The sequence below is a fragment of the Neomonachus schauinslandi genome, chromosome 9 (assembly GCF_002201575.2).
Source record: "Neomonachus schauinslandi chromosome 9, ASM220157v2, whole genome shotgun sequence".
Lineage (NCBI taxonomy): Eukaryota > Metazoa > Chordata > Mammalia > Carnivora > Phocidae > Neomonachus > Neomonachus schauinslandi.
Genome location: NC_058411.1, coordinates 97,290,099 through 97,310,044, shown reverse-complemented (window position 1 = coordinate 97,310,044; position 19,946 = coordinate 97,290,099). Strand labels below are relative to the sequence as shown.

Sequence of the window (19,946 nt, the reverse complement as noted above, 5' to 3'; positions counted from 1 at the left end):
AGAGAGATAGCGAGAGCTATCCCCCAAGCAGGGGGAGTGGGAGAGGGAGAAGCAGGCTTCCTGCCGAGCAGGGAGCCCGATGTGGGACTCGATCCCAGGACCCTGGGATCATGACCTGAGCCGAAGGCAGACGCTTAACGACTGAGCCACCCAGGCGCCCACAGCCTTTCCTTCTTGATGGACTATAATGCTCCTGTGCATTCCCCTTATTAGATCATATCTTTTCACCAAAGTTTGATCTTTGTTAAATGATACCTACTTGGTCTGCAAACGCATTCGTCAAAGACAGATATGGAGCTGGGTACGTTGCAAAAATGTGTGCTGTTGCATTTTCTCCCACGATGAGCAATTTTCCACCAGCAAAGGCCATAAGTCCATCTATGGAAGAAAGAACTCTCACATTAGTGTTCTCTGGGCAAAGCTGAGGGAAGCCTATGCCCGGTCTTGTGCTAAACAACCGCAACCCAACACTCAGCTTCAGCTTAGCAGATCCACACCATTTGCCTCTCCTCACTTCATAGCACGGCAGTTTTAGAGATGCCCAGAGAAATTCTAGGATGTCAGATCAAAGATAGAAAGCCCTGGCTGCCCTCCATGGTTCACTCCACTTGAGCCATCCTTATCCAGTGAGTCCAGGGAACTAATTTTTGGGGGGAGAATTCTTGGCATTTTTGAGGTCAACCAAATGGCAAGGTGGAGCTTCAATCTACTGTAGGTAGAATTCATGATTCCCAGGGGGTTCTCAGTAACCCCTGATACCAGTCCAGAAATTGAGGGTGTTGTGGTACCGTAAAGATGCCATTAGTTCAAGGGAGACCGCAGTCCCCAACACAGCCAACGCCAACCCCAGGTCTCTCCTGCCACAGCAGCTGGCTCTCCTGAGTTTCTGATCTGATCTCAGATTCCCCATCAGTCCTCTTAAGCTCTATTTCTCAGAAAGACACTCTGTGGGAAGAAGTCTCCGTCCACAAAGTATTTCTTGAAGGCATGGTTCTTACATTCTAGCTCCTAGGTGGGCTTCAGTTTGAGAGTCCTAATGTACTGAGACTTACCTTGGATTAGACAGAAGGAACTACTTCAACCATTGATTTCATGCAATCTCAAAGATTTTTAGTTTGAGGGGTCTTAGGAGCCAAGTCTCTCATTTTCCAGGGGAGGAAACTGAGACCGACAGAGTCAAATGACTTATACGTAAGTCCCCCAGCTACTTACTGACACAGGACAGAATTAAAGTCTGGGTCTTTGATCGCCAGTACTGTTTCTCTCCCAGGACTGTTGCAGAACAGAGTTCCTGGTTGTTGGACAGAATGGGGAAGAGATTCTCCACCTAGCCTATTCTCAACTGCGCCCCTTCCGTCAAAGACTTTGTTCCAGATTCCTTCTCTGAATACTTAATCATCATCACCTTTGCTACCAGTCAACACCCTCTCTCCCAGCCAAGTCAGAGAAAGCTTGTGGAGAAGCCACTGGCCCATTGCTTATTTTGTGCAGGTCCCACTGTAGTACTGATTGGACCTAAAGATAGACTTCTAGTTCTGCCCTCCATTTAAATTGTGACCATTTTCTTAAAAAGGCTTCATGAATTTGTCCTAATGATAATGTTGGCCCCACTATTCAGAACTTCGAATTCTTAGAACTGCCTGCCAATTGTGGAACACTTCCCTGTTCTTGCCTTATTTCAGCTCTTCCTAGCAAGTAATTCTGACTTCCTAATTATGGCCAGCTCTCCCTAACCTCTGGGCTCAGGGACCTACTCACCATGGTAAATGCCAAAGAGGGTTGCAGCTCCTGCAAAGGCTCCCAAGAACTGGGCTCCCACATAAAAAGGAAATTTGAACCATTTCATTCGTCCAAAGAGACACATTGCAAAAGACACAGCTGGGTTGATGTGGCCACCTACAAGAAAGATAAGATGATTAGGGATGTTAGCAACAGGCCAGGGAGAATTATTACACAGAAAACCTTATCTAGAGACCTCAGGCAGAACTCAGTCTTCCAGGTAGAGAACTGTGTGAAGAGACAGAGACTTAGGTGTATGTGAGTGTGTGTGTATGTGTGTGTGTGTGTTTGTGTTTGAATGGGGAGGAAAGGCAGACCAATAACCCACATGCATCATTAGACACTGTCTAGGAAGTTCAGCTTTCTGAAAAGGGAGTCAGATATGGGAAGAAGCTGGTACTCAAGAGGCTCATTTTGTATCTCTACCTTTGATCTACCATCTACCTAGCTATCATCTATCTACCAGGCTTTTATCTATCTATAAAACAATAACCTCAAAGAGATGGATATAAACTGTTAACTTCAATATATTTTTAAGTCAATATATTTATACAATATATTGTTTAAGGTTTAAATCTGCATCTAGCAATTCCTCAGCCCATGTTCAGAGGATATAAAACAATCTTAAGATGGAAAAGAGATGGGGCGCCTGGGTGGCTCAGTTGGTTAAGCGACTGCCTTCGGCTCAGGTCATGATCCTGGAGTCCCGGGATCGAGTCCCGCATCGGGCTCCCTGCTCAGCAGGGAGTCTGCTTCTCCCTCTGACCCTCTTCCCTCTCATGCTCTCTGTCTCTCATTCTCTCTCTCTCAAATAAATAAATAAAATCTTAAAAAAAAAAGATGGAAAAGAGATGTCTACGGGAGAATAAACCTTGGCTGGTGGGCTGTCCCTCTCACTCAGGTAAGGGGCTCAATTTACTTTGAGGTGATCACAGTGTCTGAATGGATTCTGCTCAGTTCCTCTGCATAAACAATGTATTTCTCTCACACACAGAATGTAGCAACACTTCCAACACCCCAACCTAAACTCCTGCTAGAGAAATCAGTCTCCTGGTTTCTCATCTAGTCACCAGATCAGATAGTGGGTTTGCTCAGTGGTAGGTCACCAATACCCTAGCCGGCTTTGCTAGTAACAGCAACAACATTTACTGAACACTTGCTATACATTATTATTGGGGTATTACATGCATTTCACCTTTATAAGAACCTAGTGAGATGGGTATTACTCCAATTAACTGGTGAGGAAACTGAGGCACAGAAGTTAAGCAACTTTTTTAAGGCCACATGATCAGTTAAGTAGTGGAAATGGGCTATTCAAATGCAGGTTGATATGAATTCTAGAGTCTATGTTCTATGTTATACCACTTCCAGACCTCCTTCACCATGTTTATAAGCCTTCCCTGCCTTAGTGGGCAGAAAAAAAAAAAAAACACAAACATTTCAAATATCATCTTTGAGTGCATATGGGCTTAGTTCCTAAAAATGAAAGATGTTCATTTGAAGGGTACACTTTGTGTGGAGGGTGAATTAGAGTCACTGTCAATGTGACCACATTGAAATGTGGACCTTTGGGGTGGGGACATAGTTGTGAACAAGAGATGATAATGATGATGATGAAGGAGGAGAAGGAGGAGGAGAGAAGAAGAAACTTCACCATTTGATTCTGTACAGAACCTATAGGTCAGCCTGCTTCTGGAAAGCCTCCCCCTGTGAAGAAAGCAATGCTCTTCTTGAGTCTCTAAACCAAAGTGGGCTGGCAGGGAGTGGTTCTCACTGCTGGCTAAGCCACAAGGGTCCTTTCTTCACCTGCCCCTGCCACTTAGCGGCTAATATGAGCAAGAAAATGCCAATATATCAAAGTATGGGTGATTTCCTGAAGCCTTACAAACACCTCAACTGGTTTGTTTTACTTTTAAATCTAAGAAAGCCACAATTCTGGAGACCAGCAGAAGCACCACTTACTAGGCAAGCTGGGAACAGGGGTTAGGAGAGAGGAGTACACAGGCAATGGAAAGTTCCCGACGCCAGCCCTGTTTCTCTATTCCCAGAGGCTATTTGGAGAGGAGCTGCCACCCAGCCTGCGCAGAGAGATCCATTGTGAAAGGACAAGGGCCCATAAGAAATCAGTCCCAATCAAAAACACGTCCCCTCAGACGAGTCCATCAATTCGAGAGTTATGTGTTTGGCAAGCTCCTCTTCCAAAATAAAACCTCCTACAGGTAGGCTTCTAGTTTGTAGCCTCTCATAAGCACCTTGAGGCAGGGTGCTCATTCTTTGTCTCGGACTTTAAACAATGCAAGCCACGCAGGAGGTGTTCAAATCTGAAAGTTGAGTCAATAAGTCGTCAGAGGCCTTTATTCAAGGGTAGCTCGGACTATGAAGGCCTGCTGAGAAGGACAGTTGTTTGGGAATCAGAGAGGTGTGTCTGGGAAGGTGCCTTACAAAGCAACAGGAAGATTTCTCCTTGCAGGGATGAGTGCTCAGCCTGGCTTACTGCCGGACAAAGCAGAGCAGTGTAGTGGAAAGAACACAAGTGCTGGACTCAGGGAGCGCCGCCCTCAAGTCCTGGCTCTGTCCAGGTTGTTGTGAAGATCAGATGATTCATAAGAAGAGCCCAGGGTGGAGCTGGAGCCTGCCTGGCCCGAGATGAAAGTCTTACGTGAGCAGAATGAACACTTTCAAGGTGCTGTTCTGGGCAAGTCTCCTCCTTCCCCATACTCACAGACCATTCTGCGATAGAGACAACCTTAATATTTTATTTATCATGATGCAAAGCCCTCTTGCTTTTTTGAGAATTTATATGGCTTAAACAATGTTACATCACAAACAGCCACCATACATGGAGGCAGCGTAAACACTTAATGTTGGATGTTGCATCATTAATGGGGGAGTCGTGAGTTCCGATCAGCAAGATTTGAGGGGCAGACCACTGGCATGTTCACAAGGAAGAACAGTGCGATAACTTCCTTCCAGGAAGGTAATGTTGTATATTGCAAAACCAGATGTCAGTTGACTTCACCAGTCTGTGACCACAAAATGGGATCTTATTTATCTTTATGCCCATTGTACAATGGTTATTTTTGGAAACCTTAAAGAGGGCCTCCTATGTGCTCGCAAACCAGTATGTTAGCTGCGGCCAAAGGAGAAAGTCACCTCTCCCCTTCCCCCCCCCCCCCGCCAGTCTTCCTGTCCCATTACTGTGGCTGCTGAAATCAATACTGATGTCTGCCTGGGTGTTAACGGTGGCCTGGTGTGTGGTCTCTGTGCATTCCCAAAGCCACCAGTCCTCAAGGAGCTGAACAGCGCTAGGTTCCAGAGATGGGGAGATAAGCTTCCTTTCGGCCCAGTGCTGCCTTGTATCAGCCAGGCTCAGAAACTGCTCTACTTATATTTTGGGGTCTCACAGACTCTCGTGAACAGGTCGACTCTTAACCCTCATCTGGAAAGAACCTCTAGTAGAAATAGTCCCACAGGCTCTAGCTCTCACCCTTCTGAGCACAGGGGCTTAAACCCAGTCCAGGGCCCAGATGGGAAGACTTCACACCATCTCTCACCTTCTCTTCCTCTTCCTGCTGGTCTTCGCCCTTTTTTTTTATGTTGACTGCCCAAATCCCCGAGTATATCAATAGATGTAAACAGACATGGGCCACATTGGTGATGAAAGCTATTACCTACACTGGTAGGGTCTGGGACCCATTTCTTCTGAATAAAAAATGTGATGATGTTCAATTCAGGGTGTTATGCAGGTGAAATATTCCAAAACCGTGTCTCTACCTAAAAAATACGCCCACATTTATAGTCCCCAGTTTGTGGTCACCAGCCTTGTGTGAACGTAGTGGGAGCCAGAGGGGGCAGCTGTGGGGCATCTTGCAAGCTTGCTTTAGGCCACGCCTATGATCTGTTTGCTGTCAAGGCCTGCACTATAGTTAGGATGGTCCCCTGCCTACTGTGGTGTTTAGGTAGGCACTACAGTGCTCGGATCACAGCAAAGACTTGACAAGAGTGTGAACATAAACACTGCTCATACCAAACAAACCACACACACAGCCATCTCTAACCTGGACCGCCACAGGATCTGAGTCTATGCGCTACAGAAAGGTGGCAGCCAGCAGATGACTGTTACAGGTGCCCAGCCCAACGGGGCTCCCAGGGGGTCTGGGCAACCATTCTTCAGTGTTCCAGTGGCAGCATCTGTCACCAAGCCAGCCGGCTTGACTGCAGGTTCCTCTGCCAGGACTGTTCTGCCCAAAGACCCTGCTTGTAATGTCACGCCCTTCCCATAATAGACCATTGCGAACACTGCGTAATGGTGGGGACAGGAGTTTTGCTGTCACGTAGACCTAGGTCAAGTCTTTGCTCTGCTTCTTTACCAGCTGGGGGGACTCGCCATTTTCTTAATTTCTCGGAGCTCCAGGTTTCTTGGAGGCACGGAGACAGGAACCCCTGCGGCAGAGCGCTACTGTAGAGAAAGGGGACAGAGTATGCACAGCAAGACCGCACAGGGCCCCGCGCGGGCTTCCCTTTCTTCCCTCAGGCTCAGCAGGCTTGCCTTAGTGTTCTGACCGGGCTGCTGAAAGATTCTGAGCACCTTTGAGAACTGCATCATTTCCACAGACCTCTCCTGAGCTCCCAGACTGCATTAAGTAGCATCATTTCATTTTGCTTCTCAGAACTTTGTGAATGGGTTCTAATCAGCCCCCCACTCGGGGCAGAATTCGACCAAGAGCACTGCTCGATGAGACCTGCACTTCCATGAAAGCACCAGCCATTTTGCAAGTGGCCTAGACTTTTCTGATTGTTGTGGGTAAAGGTCCAGGGACTTGTCTCTGTTGGAGTGATCTTCACTGGGCTCTGCACAGGGTCTCTGGGAATGACTTCCAAGCATGGGGTAGAAATAGGCGAAAGATCATACTGATGGATGAAGAACAGGATGCAGTGGTTCGATTTAAGAATCAGCCTGGTCAGGGGTGCCTGGGTGGCTCAGTGGGTTAAGTGTCTGCTTTGGGCTCAGCTCATGATCTCAGGGTCCTGGGATCGAGCCCCTCATTGGGCTCCCTGCTCAGCAAGGAGTCTGCTTCCCCCTTTCCCTCTGCTCCTCACTCCATTCATGCTCACTCACTCTCTCTCAAATAAATAAATAAAATCTTAAAAAAAAAAAGAATCAGCCAGTTATGAATCCTAACCCTCATCTCTTGTCTCTTGCTAAATGTTGCTTTTGCACAAGTCACTTATTGTTTGTTGACCATTTTGATTTTAACATCTATAAAAACAGAATTAAATACATATTCTTGCAGGGTTGTTGGGATCCAAATAAACTGGGGTATGTGAAGCCCCCAACACTGTTCTAGCACATTGGAATGGCTGAATGAACGGCCACTATTATTTCTATTACTTACCAGAGACACCCCCAGTCACATAAATGGCCATTACAACTGCCATGGCAAATCCAACATTGATAGTGACTATTCCTCCAAAGAGACCTCGACTGAGGACAGCTTGGGCGACAGAGCCACATCCAAGGACCTGGAATGAGAGGAAGCTCAGTAACTAAGTGGAGAAGGCCACTGTCGAAGACAATGGAAAGTCGCAGGAATAAGAAATACAATGTTTAAAGCAAATGCACGGATTGGGCTGCCTCCGACTTCATGCAAATCAAATTATAAGGATCCAGCCAAGCACAAATAGCAAAATGGCTTACAGATGAGTTTTGCTGGGTGCCGGCACTGTTGTTCTTTCCCCACTTGTCAATCGGGTAGTTTTACACACTGATCCAGAGTTCTGGCTCTTAGTTTAAATCAAACTTTTTATTTTGAGGCAGTGGTAGATTCCCTTGAGGTTGTAAGAAATAACACAGAAAGATCCCATGTACTTTTTACCCGCTGGTTCCTTTTAATCAATCAGAAGATCTAGCAGCCTCAAGGAAATAATATCCTGGGGCAGAGTAGGGGTCGGCCGCTCCCTTTAAACAGAGCCTGTGTGGGCTCAGTCACTTCACTGCACTCCTGTGGCTCTCCTTCCTGGCCCCTGGAGGGGAGCTGGCAAGCTCTGCTCTAGGAGTTCCCAGCGTAAGCCGTTTCGGGCTCACAATCAGATGCACAACCAACAAGTGGAAGGGCCACAGGTACCACATACAAGGCCATGGGAAAGAGGGCCTGATGTGCAAGCAAAGAGAGGCAAACTGGGAGGGGGAGAGACTTGGCAATCAAGCCCTCCTCATCCCCGTGTCTTTTGTCCCTGTGGAGGCTGTCCTTTCCGAGGGAGCAGAGACTGCCAAACTCACTGCTGCTTGTACTCCCTCTGGCACCAAGCACGGAGCCGTGCTCACAGGAAGCACTGTGCAAACAGGTGTACAGTGAAGAAGTGCGATCGTGAGTCTTCCACAGTCTTCAGCTGTAGAGGGTACTGTGGAGAATGGGATCAGTATTCAGAAATGGTTGGGATGAATATCTTATGGTACATCCCTTCAGCAGAGTGCTCTGCTGCTATATCATAGAATGAGGGAGGTCTGTGTGTCCCAGAGGGAAAGAGCCCCCATAGGTATTCTTACTTTTTAAGAAAAGATGCAGAGCAGTGTTAAGGCACACTGCCAATTGTATTCAAAACACGTTATATGTATTTCTTTTTATATGCATGAGCCGTCTTTATGAACCTAAAAAAGTAGGAGATGGGGTTGGACTCTTTGTTGGGGGCAAGGGGCAGCTAGATGGCCAGGGCTGGAAGAAAACTTTTCATTGCTTATCTTTTTTTTCTTTTTAACCATGTGTTTTAGTCTCTTTGTACCACTATAAAATACCACAGACTGGGTGGCTTATACACAATGGATATTTATTTCTCATAGTTCTGGAGGCTGGAGGTCCAAGATCAGGATGCCGGCGTGGTTGGGTGAGGGTGCTCTTCCGGGTTGCAGACTTCTCTGTTGCATCCTCACAGAGCAGAAGGGGCAAGCGAGCTCTCTTGAAAGTCTTTTAAAAGGGTGCTAAGCCCATTCATGAGGGCTCCACCCTCATGACCTAGTCACCTCGCAAAGGCCCACCTCTAATGCCATCACTGTGGGCATTAGGTTTTTAGCAAATGAATTTTGGGGCGTGGGGGGGGGGCGACACAAACATTTTGACTGTAGCACCATGTAGTTCCTAATGTTTAGAAAATGGGTCCTATATACTCATTGAACAACCAGTCAAAACCATTTAATCCTGGCCATGAAGGAAACATTTGGTGAGGAACTGAGTGTTACTGGGAAAGACAGAATAGTCATGTGCAAGTCTGGTAGGAAAGTAACAAGACAATAAATGGCCATCAGCCATCCTAATGCTGTGGTTTAAAGAGTGAGTGTGGTCCTGGAGGAGTGAGTTCTGGAACATAGGATCATTAAATCCCATAGCTCTTTGTGTGTTGAATTGGCCAAACTTTTTCCAGAATACACAGCCCAGCTTGGGTTTCATAATGAAAGAGCAATCGATTTCAGGAAGGGCTCAACATCAGGCAATGAATATTGTTTAAGGGCATATGAGGAAAGGTTTCAGAAGCAAATATACGTAAGGAAAAAGAGATTAAGAAGGTGGATGCTTCTTATCAGGAAGATAATAACCAGCCACTGTGTGTCTCTCCACAAAAGGATGAAAAGGGAAATCTGAGCCTGAAGTATGAGAGGTTACATGTGAACAATTTCCTGACAGCGATAAATTAATTCTAAATAGCTTCCCCCCCGGGTGCCTCTGTGAGGTCTTTCATAGAAATATAATTTATGAACAATAATTTAATACATATAGAATGATTTTAGATTATTCCTCCCTGAAGGCAGAGAAATTATCTTGATCTTTCAACAGCTTCTGTAATCCCCAGTTCTAAGACATATTGCCTCATCTTAGTTCCACTTGCTAGACAGTAGGGTTAAGTAGGTGGGCTTGACATCTTGAGGGGAGCCCTTGGGCTACACAACACACATGCACAGGCTGGGCCCCAGACCCCACAGGGAATCTTAACTAAAGGGGTAGTAGTAACATGTTCCCTTTTCCCTATTCAAAAATACCACCTGGGTCCATTTCATGGCCTATCAATTCCACTTAGACATGACCTAATTTTTTTTCTAGAATCCCTATCTATTTTAGTAACTATCTGAATGAATACCACCACCACACTGGTGTCTTTCTTTTTAATTTCAAGCCAATTAACCGAACCATGCACAACTTCTACGCCAACTGGCATTTTGACTGCATCTTCTGAAAAGAGGAATGAAATCTTACTGACAGCTGACATGACCTGATCTAGACAACTGGGGGTAAGAGGAGACACATCCAGACACGGGCCAGTCCTGACGTATTACTGCTTCCTACTCTATAAGTGTCTTCCCTCTTTTGAGGTCTGATGCACGTGCTCCTATGCTAGTCTAGAGGGGGCACAAAAGCTTTAAATGGCCCCGGCGGGTTCGGGGAGGCCTCCCCCCTGTCAAATTTCACAATGATTAACACTCTCTTCTTCCACCCTAGATGCTGAAATTGTTTTTTTATTCTTTCCTCAGGAGGATGACTGATGCAGTGCTCTACAGGAAAGGAAGGAAGAGAAATGAGCAGTGTGGGGACTCCAGTGACCTTCATTTGAAATCGCCACTTAGAAGATTTCAGCCCAGATTCACATCATTGCTTTTTAATTTTAAAATATATTTATTATAGCCAGAAAGGCAGTGAGGTGATGATGATACCACCTTCTGGTATCATCCCTTGCCTGCCTCTTCCCACCTGCATCCAAGCACCAGGGAGGCAGAGCTTGGATATCCTGAAGTACCACGGCCAGATCGCTGCGTAATTGTCACCCACTCTGGTTTCCTTCTTTGTGCCCGGTGTAATTCTTCCCCTTCCAAAATGAGAGAACTGTCCTTCATGGTATTACTGAGAGAATTTCCAACATGATTCCCTGCCCTAACCTTTAAACAAACTGCCCAACCTTTCCCCTTCTTAGGTACAGAAAGAGCCTATTATCATCTCCAGCTTGTCTCAATTTTCTGGTCCCACTATCTGGAAAGCTGTTGTGGGCCCATCACCCATTCATACTCTCGCCACACCTAACCTGTGTTCTCCGAAATTCAACTGTACCGTCCGTACTATACAATTAGTGCTTAGTTGTTTTCCAAGTGCCGGATCTTGGTCTCCTTATCTAGAAAACAATCTCTAAGATTCCTTTCCAGACCAACAGCAAACAATATGCTGGCCTACTTTGTTTCATTCTGTTTCCTTAGGTGTTGTGTTTCCCAAGTCCACCACCCCCTCCTCCTGAGCCGGCCATCTACACACCTCCAAGTTCTCTTCCACCTTCTTGTCAGGATCTGGCATCTGCTCAATTTAGCTTCCTTCTCCAGGGGAGTTAGAAAACTCACAGAACCATGTAGGGGAGGGAGGTTATTACCAATCATGGATCTAGTTCTCACTGTGCCCTTCACTGTGCCCCCAAAGCTCCTCATTCATCTCTCATTCATATTCGCCCAATAGCTTCACCAAACTTTCTCTTCTCTCATCAGCCCAACCCACCAACCCCCTTTCTGCAAATAAAACCACCTTCTACTTGACCAGCACCTGTAAGTTGCCTTGAAGATCGATGGCAATTTAGAATATCGCATAAACATTGTGTCCCAGTTACCCAGCACTACGTAACTACCCCCCAAACTTAGTGGCTTAAAATGATAACATTTATTTTGCTTGCGAATCTGGAATTTGGGCAAGGCTGGGCAGAGCATCTCATCTCAGCTCCATTTGGTATCAAGTGTGATGGTTCAAAGTTGGAGGATTAGAATGATCTGAAGGCTAACACGTTCATGTGTTTAGTGGTTGATATTGGCTGTCAGCTGATGCCTTGGCTGGAGTGTTGGCCAAAGCACCTACAAATGGCCTCTCCATGTGGCCTGGCTTCTTCACAGCCCCGTGGATGGGTTCCAAGGGTGAGCACCATGGAGTCTCCAGAGCCTGTGGTCTCAAACCCAGCACAATGCTCTCTCCTCAGCCTCAACACTACACTGGTCCTGAACTCAATGGCAAACATACTTGGTCTGATAGATATAGGCATTTTCCCTACAACATCCTAAATAGGTGTTCATCTGGTCTGTGTTGGATTACCGTGAGACATAGGGAGCTCATTACCACATCGGGCAGCTTGTTCTTTATATTTTTTATTGTTCCAGTGGCTAGGGAGTCTTTCCTTACATGAAGTTGGAATCCTCTCTCCTGTAATTTCTGTCTGTTAGGCCCATTCTCGGGGCCATAAAGCATAAGCCTCTTCCACATGCCAGGCCTTCCAATAAACGGTGGGAGTGTGAGGTCCTCTCTGAGTTCTCTTTCCTGGATGCCTGTCCCTTCATCTTTGATTCCTGGTGAGTTTCACCCGGTCAAGCTCTGGGTTGTCAGCATCCCTCTTAAAACACAGAACCCAGAAATGGACACAATCCTCCCATATTCATGCATCACATTACGACGGGGTAAGTCATCCTGTACCTTCTGCTCATTGCTTCTATTGCCATCTAGTGGGGTACTCAGACACAGGATGTACTTTAACTGTGTACGTATCTATGCCCGGTTTTCCCAATTTTATAAGGTACTCAAGATCCTGTATGAAACGTCTTTGTCTCTGTAACAGCATCTAGTATATTGGAGGGAACTAAATAACGAGATTCGAGGTGCTCTTTCCAGGTATGACAGCCGGTGTCTGTGTAAATGACACTTCTCAGTATCAGCTTGATCACCTATTAAAGGATAATGATGATACCAGCCAGGCTTGTTTCGTAGGGTAGTTTAGTAAAGGTTCAAATGGGAAACAATAATGAAAGCACTATTTAAAGAACAAAGGGCAATGGCAAGTGCAGGATATTGTTGCTTTTAGTATAAACTCAAAAGGAAACCCCCAATTTAGGGTGAATATGTTAAGACAAAGGGACTCATGAACTTAACCGCTGACTCACTGACTGGCAATAAAAACAGGGAGAAAACCACATCTGTGATAGATACTAGAAATAGTTGCTGTTTCATTCCTAGTCATAGGATCAAAATTTGCAGAAGAGGGGAAGTGGGAAGCTGACAAGAGCTTCAGGTTGTTTTGCCTACTCGTGATTCCTCTCCAAAGCTGGGTCCTTTCATAGTTGGTGAGGTTTTAACACTTTTGGTGGGAAAGCCACACTAGAAAAGAGGAGAGGGCAAATACTGTTGCTCTTCTCAAGTGCCATGCATGGTAGGAACGGGAGAAAGAATTTCCGTGGAAAAGCAAGAAGGACATTTGAAAGGCAGAATTCCTACGAAAGACTGACTGGTGACTAGTCATTCTCAATCACCCAGGGCAAACATTCTGGAATCATTTGGTATTCCTTCCTCTTCTCTCCCTTTACCACCCATAGCTAGCCATTCCCAAATATTTGGAGGCTTTTCTGCAGCCCCCAAGCAGCATCCCCACCCCCAGGGTCTCCCCACTCAGTGACCATGCCAGAGGGAGCACGACTCATCACACTGCTCCCCCAACCATTACTTGGGAAATGGCAGCATAAGCCCCTCCCCCTGGTACTCAGGGCTCTCCAGGGTCTTGCCTCGTGACCCCATCCACTTTATGCCCAGTATTCTCCAGCATAAATCTGCATCAGCCACCCTGGTATCCCAGTCACTTTGAGTCCTTTGAGCTCATGACACTCATTCCCACCCTGCACACCAGCTCATGCTCTACCTTCTAGCAGAATGTCCCTTTTCTGTCTGTCCCTTTCTGCAACCAAACTCAATGTATTCTTGACACTGACCTAAAATCCTACCTTTCTGTGGGGCTTTCCTTTGACAACTTAAGCCCTCAGAGACCTCTTCTGCTTCTTCTGCTATGTCTTTACAACAGCATTTCGTTACATAACACCTTGCCTTGGATCACCCTACCAAGACTGTAATGTCCACTGCGGCAGCTCATGCTTCTTTATATTCCATCCTCAAACAATATCTGATGGAATATATTAAAATATCTAAACATAGGGGCGCCTGGGTGGCTCAGTCGTTAAGCGTCTGCCTTCGGCTCGGGTCGTGATCCCAGGGTCCTGGGATCGAGCCCCGCATTGGGCTCCCTGCTCAGCGGGGGGGTCTGCTTCTCCCTCTCCCACTCCCCCTGCTTGTGTTCCCTCTCTCGCTGTGTCTCTCTCTGTCAAATAAATAAAAAATAAAATCTTAAAATATCTAAACATAAGCAGGGGGGAAAAAACCCTGTGTAAATTTCTTTTCAATAGAAACAGGGGATAGGATGTGAGAAATGGGAGCTGTAATTTTTAAGAAATCTCAGCTGGGCTGCTGGGAAGTTCCCAGTTGAGCCATGACCGCTATGACAAGCTGATTACTGGACACAATATAAAACCTAAAGAGGTAAAGTGATTATCACAAACAAATGCTGGGATGGGGAGAATCATAAGCCCACAGATTTAATTTCATTTGACCATTCTCAAATCTCTTGGGTATCTGTTACTTCCTTTAAAGTGCAAACTAAGATGTTCTTAACACGGTACACAGTGTATAATAGACACTGAACACGTATCTGTTTAGTCAGTATGTAAAAACTGAGCCCTTTGGGAAAGCAGTAGTTAATAAAGGCCAAGGATTCTTTAGAAAATGTTTGCAAATGCATGCAAGGTGAGGCCAGGGATCACCAGGGGACCTTGTGATTATTGCAAGGGGTCTGCGATTCTCTGTGCTCATCAGACATTGTCCAAAGAAGGAAAGGATAACATGTCTTGTATAGTACATGCCTTCTGTAGTTCAGTGTTCTCAGAATTAATGGATACTGAAAGAACAGTTGAAAGGGCTTCTTGGCCAGTACTGTCATGGACTTCGGAGCTAAGGCTGCATGAAATGTTTAGTGTCTGTACTCATCTGTTTAGGGCAGTATGGGTAAAGAAATACAAACACCGGGGACGCTCTCTGTGCCTGCTCCCAGGCGAAGTGCTTTACCTGTATCACTTCATCCTACCAATGTCCACTCACCCTGGGAAAAGAGGACAGGATCACTATCTCCACTTTATGGATGAGCAAATGGAGGCTGAGAGAGGCCAAGCAAGTTCTCCAGGGTTATGTAATAAAAACAAAGGAGACAGAACCTGGATTTGATCCCAGGTCTGTCTTATTCGGAGGCCTGCGCTTTTAACCATTACACACTGGATGGAGTGAGAGGTCATCCAAGACAACCAACACCCCCAAGAATTCATGGCAATATTCAGGGAGACCAGTGAGGTCCCACGGAATGTGGGGTTGGGACACCAGTTTTCCCAATCTGCACGCTACAAGTGAAGGGCTGTCCGGGAGTGTTGAAGGACTTGGAGACCCAACAGCTGTCTCTTACCCATCTACCCTACCCGCACTGTAAACCAGATGCATCGGGCTGCGGAGAAAGGACTGAGGATGAAGCTCATTTGGGAATCTTCCTGTAGTTCTGGGATTTTGCGCCAAGACAAGTGCATTTTCTGGTGACAACACATGTGGTCACTCTGGTTCAGAAAAATACCCAACACTTGTGCTTTTTCACCAAAGCTTCCAATGACCTAGGGAAACATCCTCTTCAGCCCCATTTGCCTCCTTTCTCAGAGGTCAGTGAGACGGGGGTGATGAAGCACAGCTTTTCGGTTTACGCAAGATCGATTTCACTGAGTAATATTTGCTTGCCTTCTAGCTCCCCCTGCACAGACGGCTTCCACTAGATAACTGAACACTCACCAGGAGAATACTAGACCAGAAAGCCCATCAGACCCTTTCCTCTTGTTCTTTTTGGCTCGCTCCTTTTCTCAGAGTGTCTCCCAACTCTGTGGTCAGCAGCAGCCGGCACACTCATGCCCCTAATGCTGACCAAACCTGCCTGGCCCTGGAAGCGACTAGGCTGAGATAATCGTGGGGCGGACCTCTTCGGCACAGATGAACCACACTCACGAATCAAACAGACTTCCGGCGGCACTAGCCAGTGTTTGGGGGCTTCCTAGCACTCATATCTGTTCTCAACACCAAGACCCGAGAAGCCAAGCATTTCCCCCATTCCCGCTTGTCCCTTTAACCAGAGCCAAAGAAGTAACTCAAGTGGCCACTGAGAATAAAATGCCCCAGTGGCTTCCAAGCTCACTTGGCTAGTATTTATTTCTCTTCTCCTGAAAACTTTTCTAGGAAGTTAGTATGCTTTAATCCGGTAGTGCCAGTCTGCGGCATGATTGCTGGGGGTCACGTGGGCAGCAGCAATGGGACCCAAGAAATGTGAGTCATGTATGGCTGTTGACCTTGTACGTAGCTGCTGGTCTTCTTAAAAATAGGTAAGCAGTGTATTTTAAATGAAAAATATCCTTCGGTAGAAAATTTGTCATTCAATGTAAATGCTCACCAGACAGAAGTCAGCATTAAAAGAGTATATCTGGGGCAACATTTGTATTTTAAATAAACTGATTTGTTTTGGGTTTAAATAAACTGATTTGTTTACACACACACACACACATACATTACAAATACTCTCTTTTAGTCCGCATAATAACTTAAGGGGGAGGAAAACTCTGCTGTTTTCATCCAAAGAAACCTTGGGATAAGTAATTTGCTGGAGGACATACAGCTAGTGAAAAGATCTTTTGGAAACTAAAATTAACATTTGGGTCCAAAGATTCTGTTTTTTCACTTAAACTAAACTGCCCTCAACTGTGCAGGAGCCAAATAAGTAGTTTGTCCAGATTTGTGCTTTATGAGTCTGTCTTTCAAAAAGCAAAATTGGAGGAAACTAAGATCCTCAATTCTACAAGTAGCCCTAATTGGAATTTGGCATTCATCCAGCCATTCCTTCCACTCTTCATTTATTCCTCCATATATAGGTACATTCAAAAATTCTCAGTGCCATGCATGATGCCCAATAGTAGCAGGGATGCAAAAAAAATCAGACCCAAGTCCTCTGAGAGCTCACAGACTGGTAGGAAAAGTATGGATGAAGGGTGGTACTGTTATTTAATATTGTAGGCTTGTTATTAAAAAAATGCCTTAAGCATTTATGCCTAGGGAAAGTGTACATGAAGATGTGATTTTGTAATTTTGCCTTACTAACTAGATGATGGTTATTTTGACATTTAAGTCTCCCCAAATTCTTGAATCATCTGACATAATACTATTAAATCTGAGGTATATTAATATATGCACATGACAGATTGGCCTCATGAGAAACTTGATTAAAATTACATGATATCAGGGCGCCTGGGTGGCTCAGCCAGTTAAGTGTCTGCCTTCGGCTCAGGTCATGATCCCAGGGTGCTAGGATCGAGTCCCGCGTCGGGCTCCCTGCTCCACGGGGAGTCTGCTTCTCCCTCTCCCTCTCCTTCTGTGTGTGCTCTCTCTCTCTAGCTCTCACTCTCTCTCAAATAAATAAATAACATCTTAAAAAAAAATTACATGAGATCAAGATTTCTCTTCTGATACTGCCTGAAATAAAAATGGTTTTCACATGGGGCAACTGGGTGGCTCAGTCTGTTAAGCGTTTGCCTTTGGCTCAGGTGGTGATCCCAGGGTCCTGGGATTGAGCTCTCTGTTGGGCTCCCTGCTCGGTGGGAAGTCTGTCTCTCCCTCTGCCCCTCTCCCTGTTCCTGCTCTCTCTCTCTCAAATAAATAAATAAAATCTTTTTAAAAAATGGTTTTCACACTATTGCCTCAATCAGTTTTGCCAGGTGTTAGGACAGGAAAAGAAAAGGACAACAATCTCGCATGCAGGAATTAGATTTCCCATAGCCAGGCCTCTTATAAACAGATGATATTGAACAGAAGGCTTAGACCCTCATGGTCTCTCCATTTTCCCTACTCTGGTGAGCATATTTTGTCTGTGTAGAATGCGGTTAAGGACACCTTAGAGCAGAGTCACAAACTGGTGGTCCATGGCTGAAGACAGCTTATGAGTGGGATGGACTGACCCAGAGATATGTTTGTTTGGCCTACACGGTGCTTTTTTTATCATTATTATTTTAGAAATTGTTGCCAGTATTTAAAAAGAGAAAAATTGCATAGAACTTTTGATTTCTGACCATTTTTGAAAAACTTGAAAATCTGATAAAAACCCACCCAATTCCTACTTGGCCACAGTGGAGAGAGCCTGGGTGGCAGATGCATCCTAAGACAGGACATACACTGTCCACTTCACTCATATACATGACCTGCCTCATCTCAATAAGCTTTGGGGCTACTGACTCCCATCCAAAGTCCTGGGAAGAGAAAGCCGTTTAGCTTTTGGTGCCAGGGACTTGTTGGCCCCACAGATGGCGTGGTGATAACATCTCCGGGATGAGAGGTAGCCCAGCCTCTCAGTTCCTGGAGGGAGAATCTGTGGAGACCTTCAAATAAAGGACGGACCACGGGCATGACTTCATCTAAGGTAGCAGTGATAGGGAGACCAAAAACCCAGTCCCCTTTCTTGAGGCGGGAGTCACTTTGGGGCTTTGCCAGAGGTTCCCCTCCTCCTATAAACATCTTGCTTTTTGTAACGGGGGAGGAAGGAGAACAAATGCCAATCTGCCAGCATATTCTCGGCAAACCTTGGCCCTCCAGCCCAGGCTGTAGGTATATGTTACCAGAAGCCCCACATTCTACCTCTCATATATCTGCTCAGTTGATGTGACTATAGCCGTTGGAAGACATAACGATAATAGTCACAACAACAACTAATGTTTATTGAGTGCTTTTTATGAGCTAAGCACTTTTCATACATTAGCCCATTGGTCCGCACAACAGCCCTGTGCGTCAGGTCCTCTTACTTCCTCCATTTCACAAATGAGGGAACGAAGTTTTTAGGGAGGTTAAGAGAATTTCTCACACTCTCACGGGTGGTCAACGATGGGGCCCCGGTTTGACTACACATAATTCTGACCACTGGATAAGTGAACATAGCATGTATACCACACTGTCACGTACATTACCTGCCAACGTTTAATCTGCATTTCAAAAGTGGAAGACTGGAAAGAGACAACCCAGAAACAGACTCTTAACTCTAGAGAACAAACTGATGGTTACCAGAGGGGAGGCGGGTGGGGGGATGGGTGACATAGGTGAGGGGGATTAAGGAGTGCGCTTGTGATTAAGACCCGGTATTATGCAGAAGTGTTGAATCACTGTATTGTGCACCTGAAACTCATGTTGCACTGTATGTTAACTAACTGGAATTAAAATAAAGACTTAAAAAGTGGAAGACTGGATAATTCGACAAAATTCATACAGATAATAAGTGGCAGAATCTGAACCTGGAGCCAGGTTTTCGGATTCCTAGTTCTGTGTTCCTCTTCTGACAACCGCTACTGTTTCGGTGGGTCTGCTTGTTCCCTTTATTAGGGCAGAATGCATATTTATGTATGGCTTTCCAGTCAGCTAGTTTTTCAATTGGAAAATAAAATTTTCTCAGTCATAACAAAATAGTCACAAAAAAAAACCCAGGACTGAAACTGGGACGTTTTGGTTAAAAATAAAGTATTTGGTGGCACGCAGCCTGAGAGAACATCAGGATAAGATCAATCACCACTCAAGAACCAGCTGTACTTGCAAAGAGATGATATTAGGGCAGGCTCATAAAAACAGGAATCCGAGGTTTGAGAACCAGGTGAATGGGCAGATGGCCAACCTCAGAGCTCTCTGAGTAGAAAGAAGTACCAAGAACAAAATTGGGCCTCAGAAATATAAGGTGATTAAACACCATTATTTCTCACAAGCTAAAAAGAACAACGCTCTTCTTTTCTGACCTACATCAGGCATTCACATCCCTCAACTCATCCAAATAATGCTAGCTTGGACAAGAACTTGATCATGATCCCAGCGCCAGAATAAGGAACTAATTAAGCATTTAATTATTATTTATTAAGCATTATTTATTTATTATTAAGGTGTCAGTGTTCATATTAGGATAACCATGGTCTGATTATGCTGAATGTGGATGGGGGTTGCTCAAGACAGCTCTCCCTTTATTTAGAGTGGTCTAACAATGTTAAGTACACCTTGGGTCACTTTCAGTTTGGAAGAACCCTGGAGACAGAGGAATTGGGGGCTGATTAGTTTCTTAGATTCATTCTAGGCCCTGCAATTCCCAAAGTATGTTCCATAGATCATCAGTTCCACGAGATGCTCCTCAAAAAAAGGGATTTGTGCAGCAGCTGTGTTAATCTTCTCTGTGTCATTCCAATTTTTCTCCGA

At 45.4% G+C, this 19,946-nt stretch overlaps 1 protein-coding gene across 1 annotated transcript in view; it reads right to left on the bottom strand.

Annotated features, from left to right (window-relative positions):
• The window catches only part of AQP9 (aquaporin 9), a 43,124-nt gene that overhangs the window by 8,992 nt on the left and 14,186 nt on the right, over positions 1-19,946 (bottom strand). The window contains exons 2-4 of the mRNA XM_021693876.2: positions 7,176-7,302; positions 1,759-1,896; positions 260-378 (exon numbers count right to left, since the gene is read on the bottom strand). Coding sequence (XP_021549551.1) covers positions 260-378; positions 1,759-1,896; positions 7,176-7,302 — 384 coding nt within the window. The remainder of the gene's footprint in view (positions 1-259; positions 379-1,758; positions 1,897-7,175; positions 7,303-19,946) is intronic.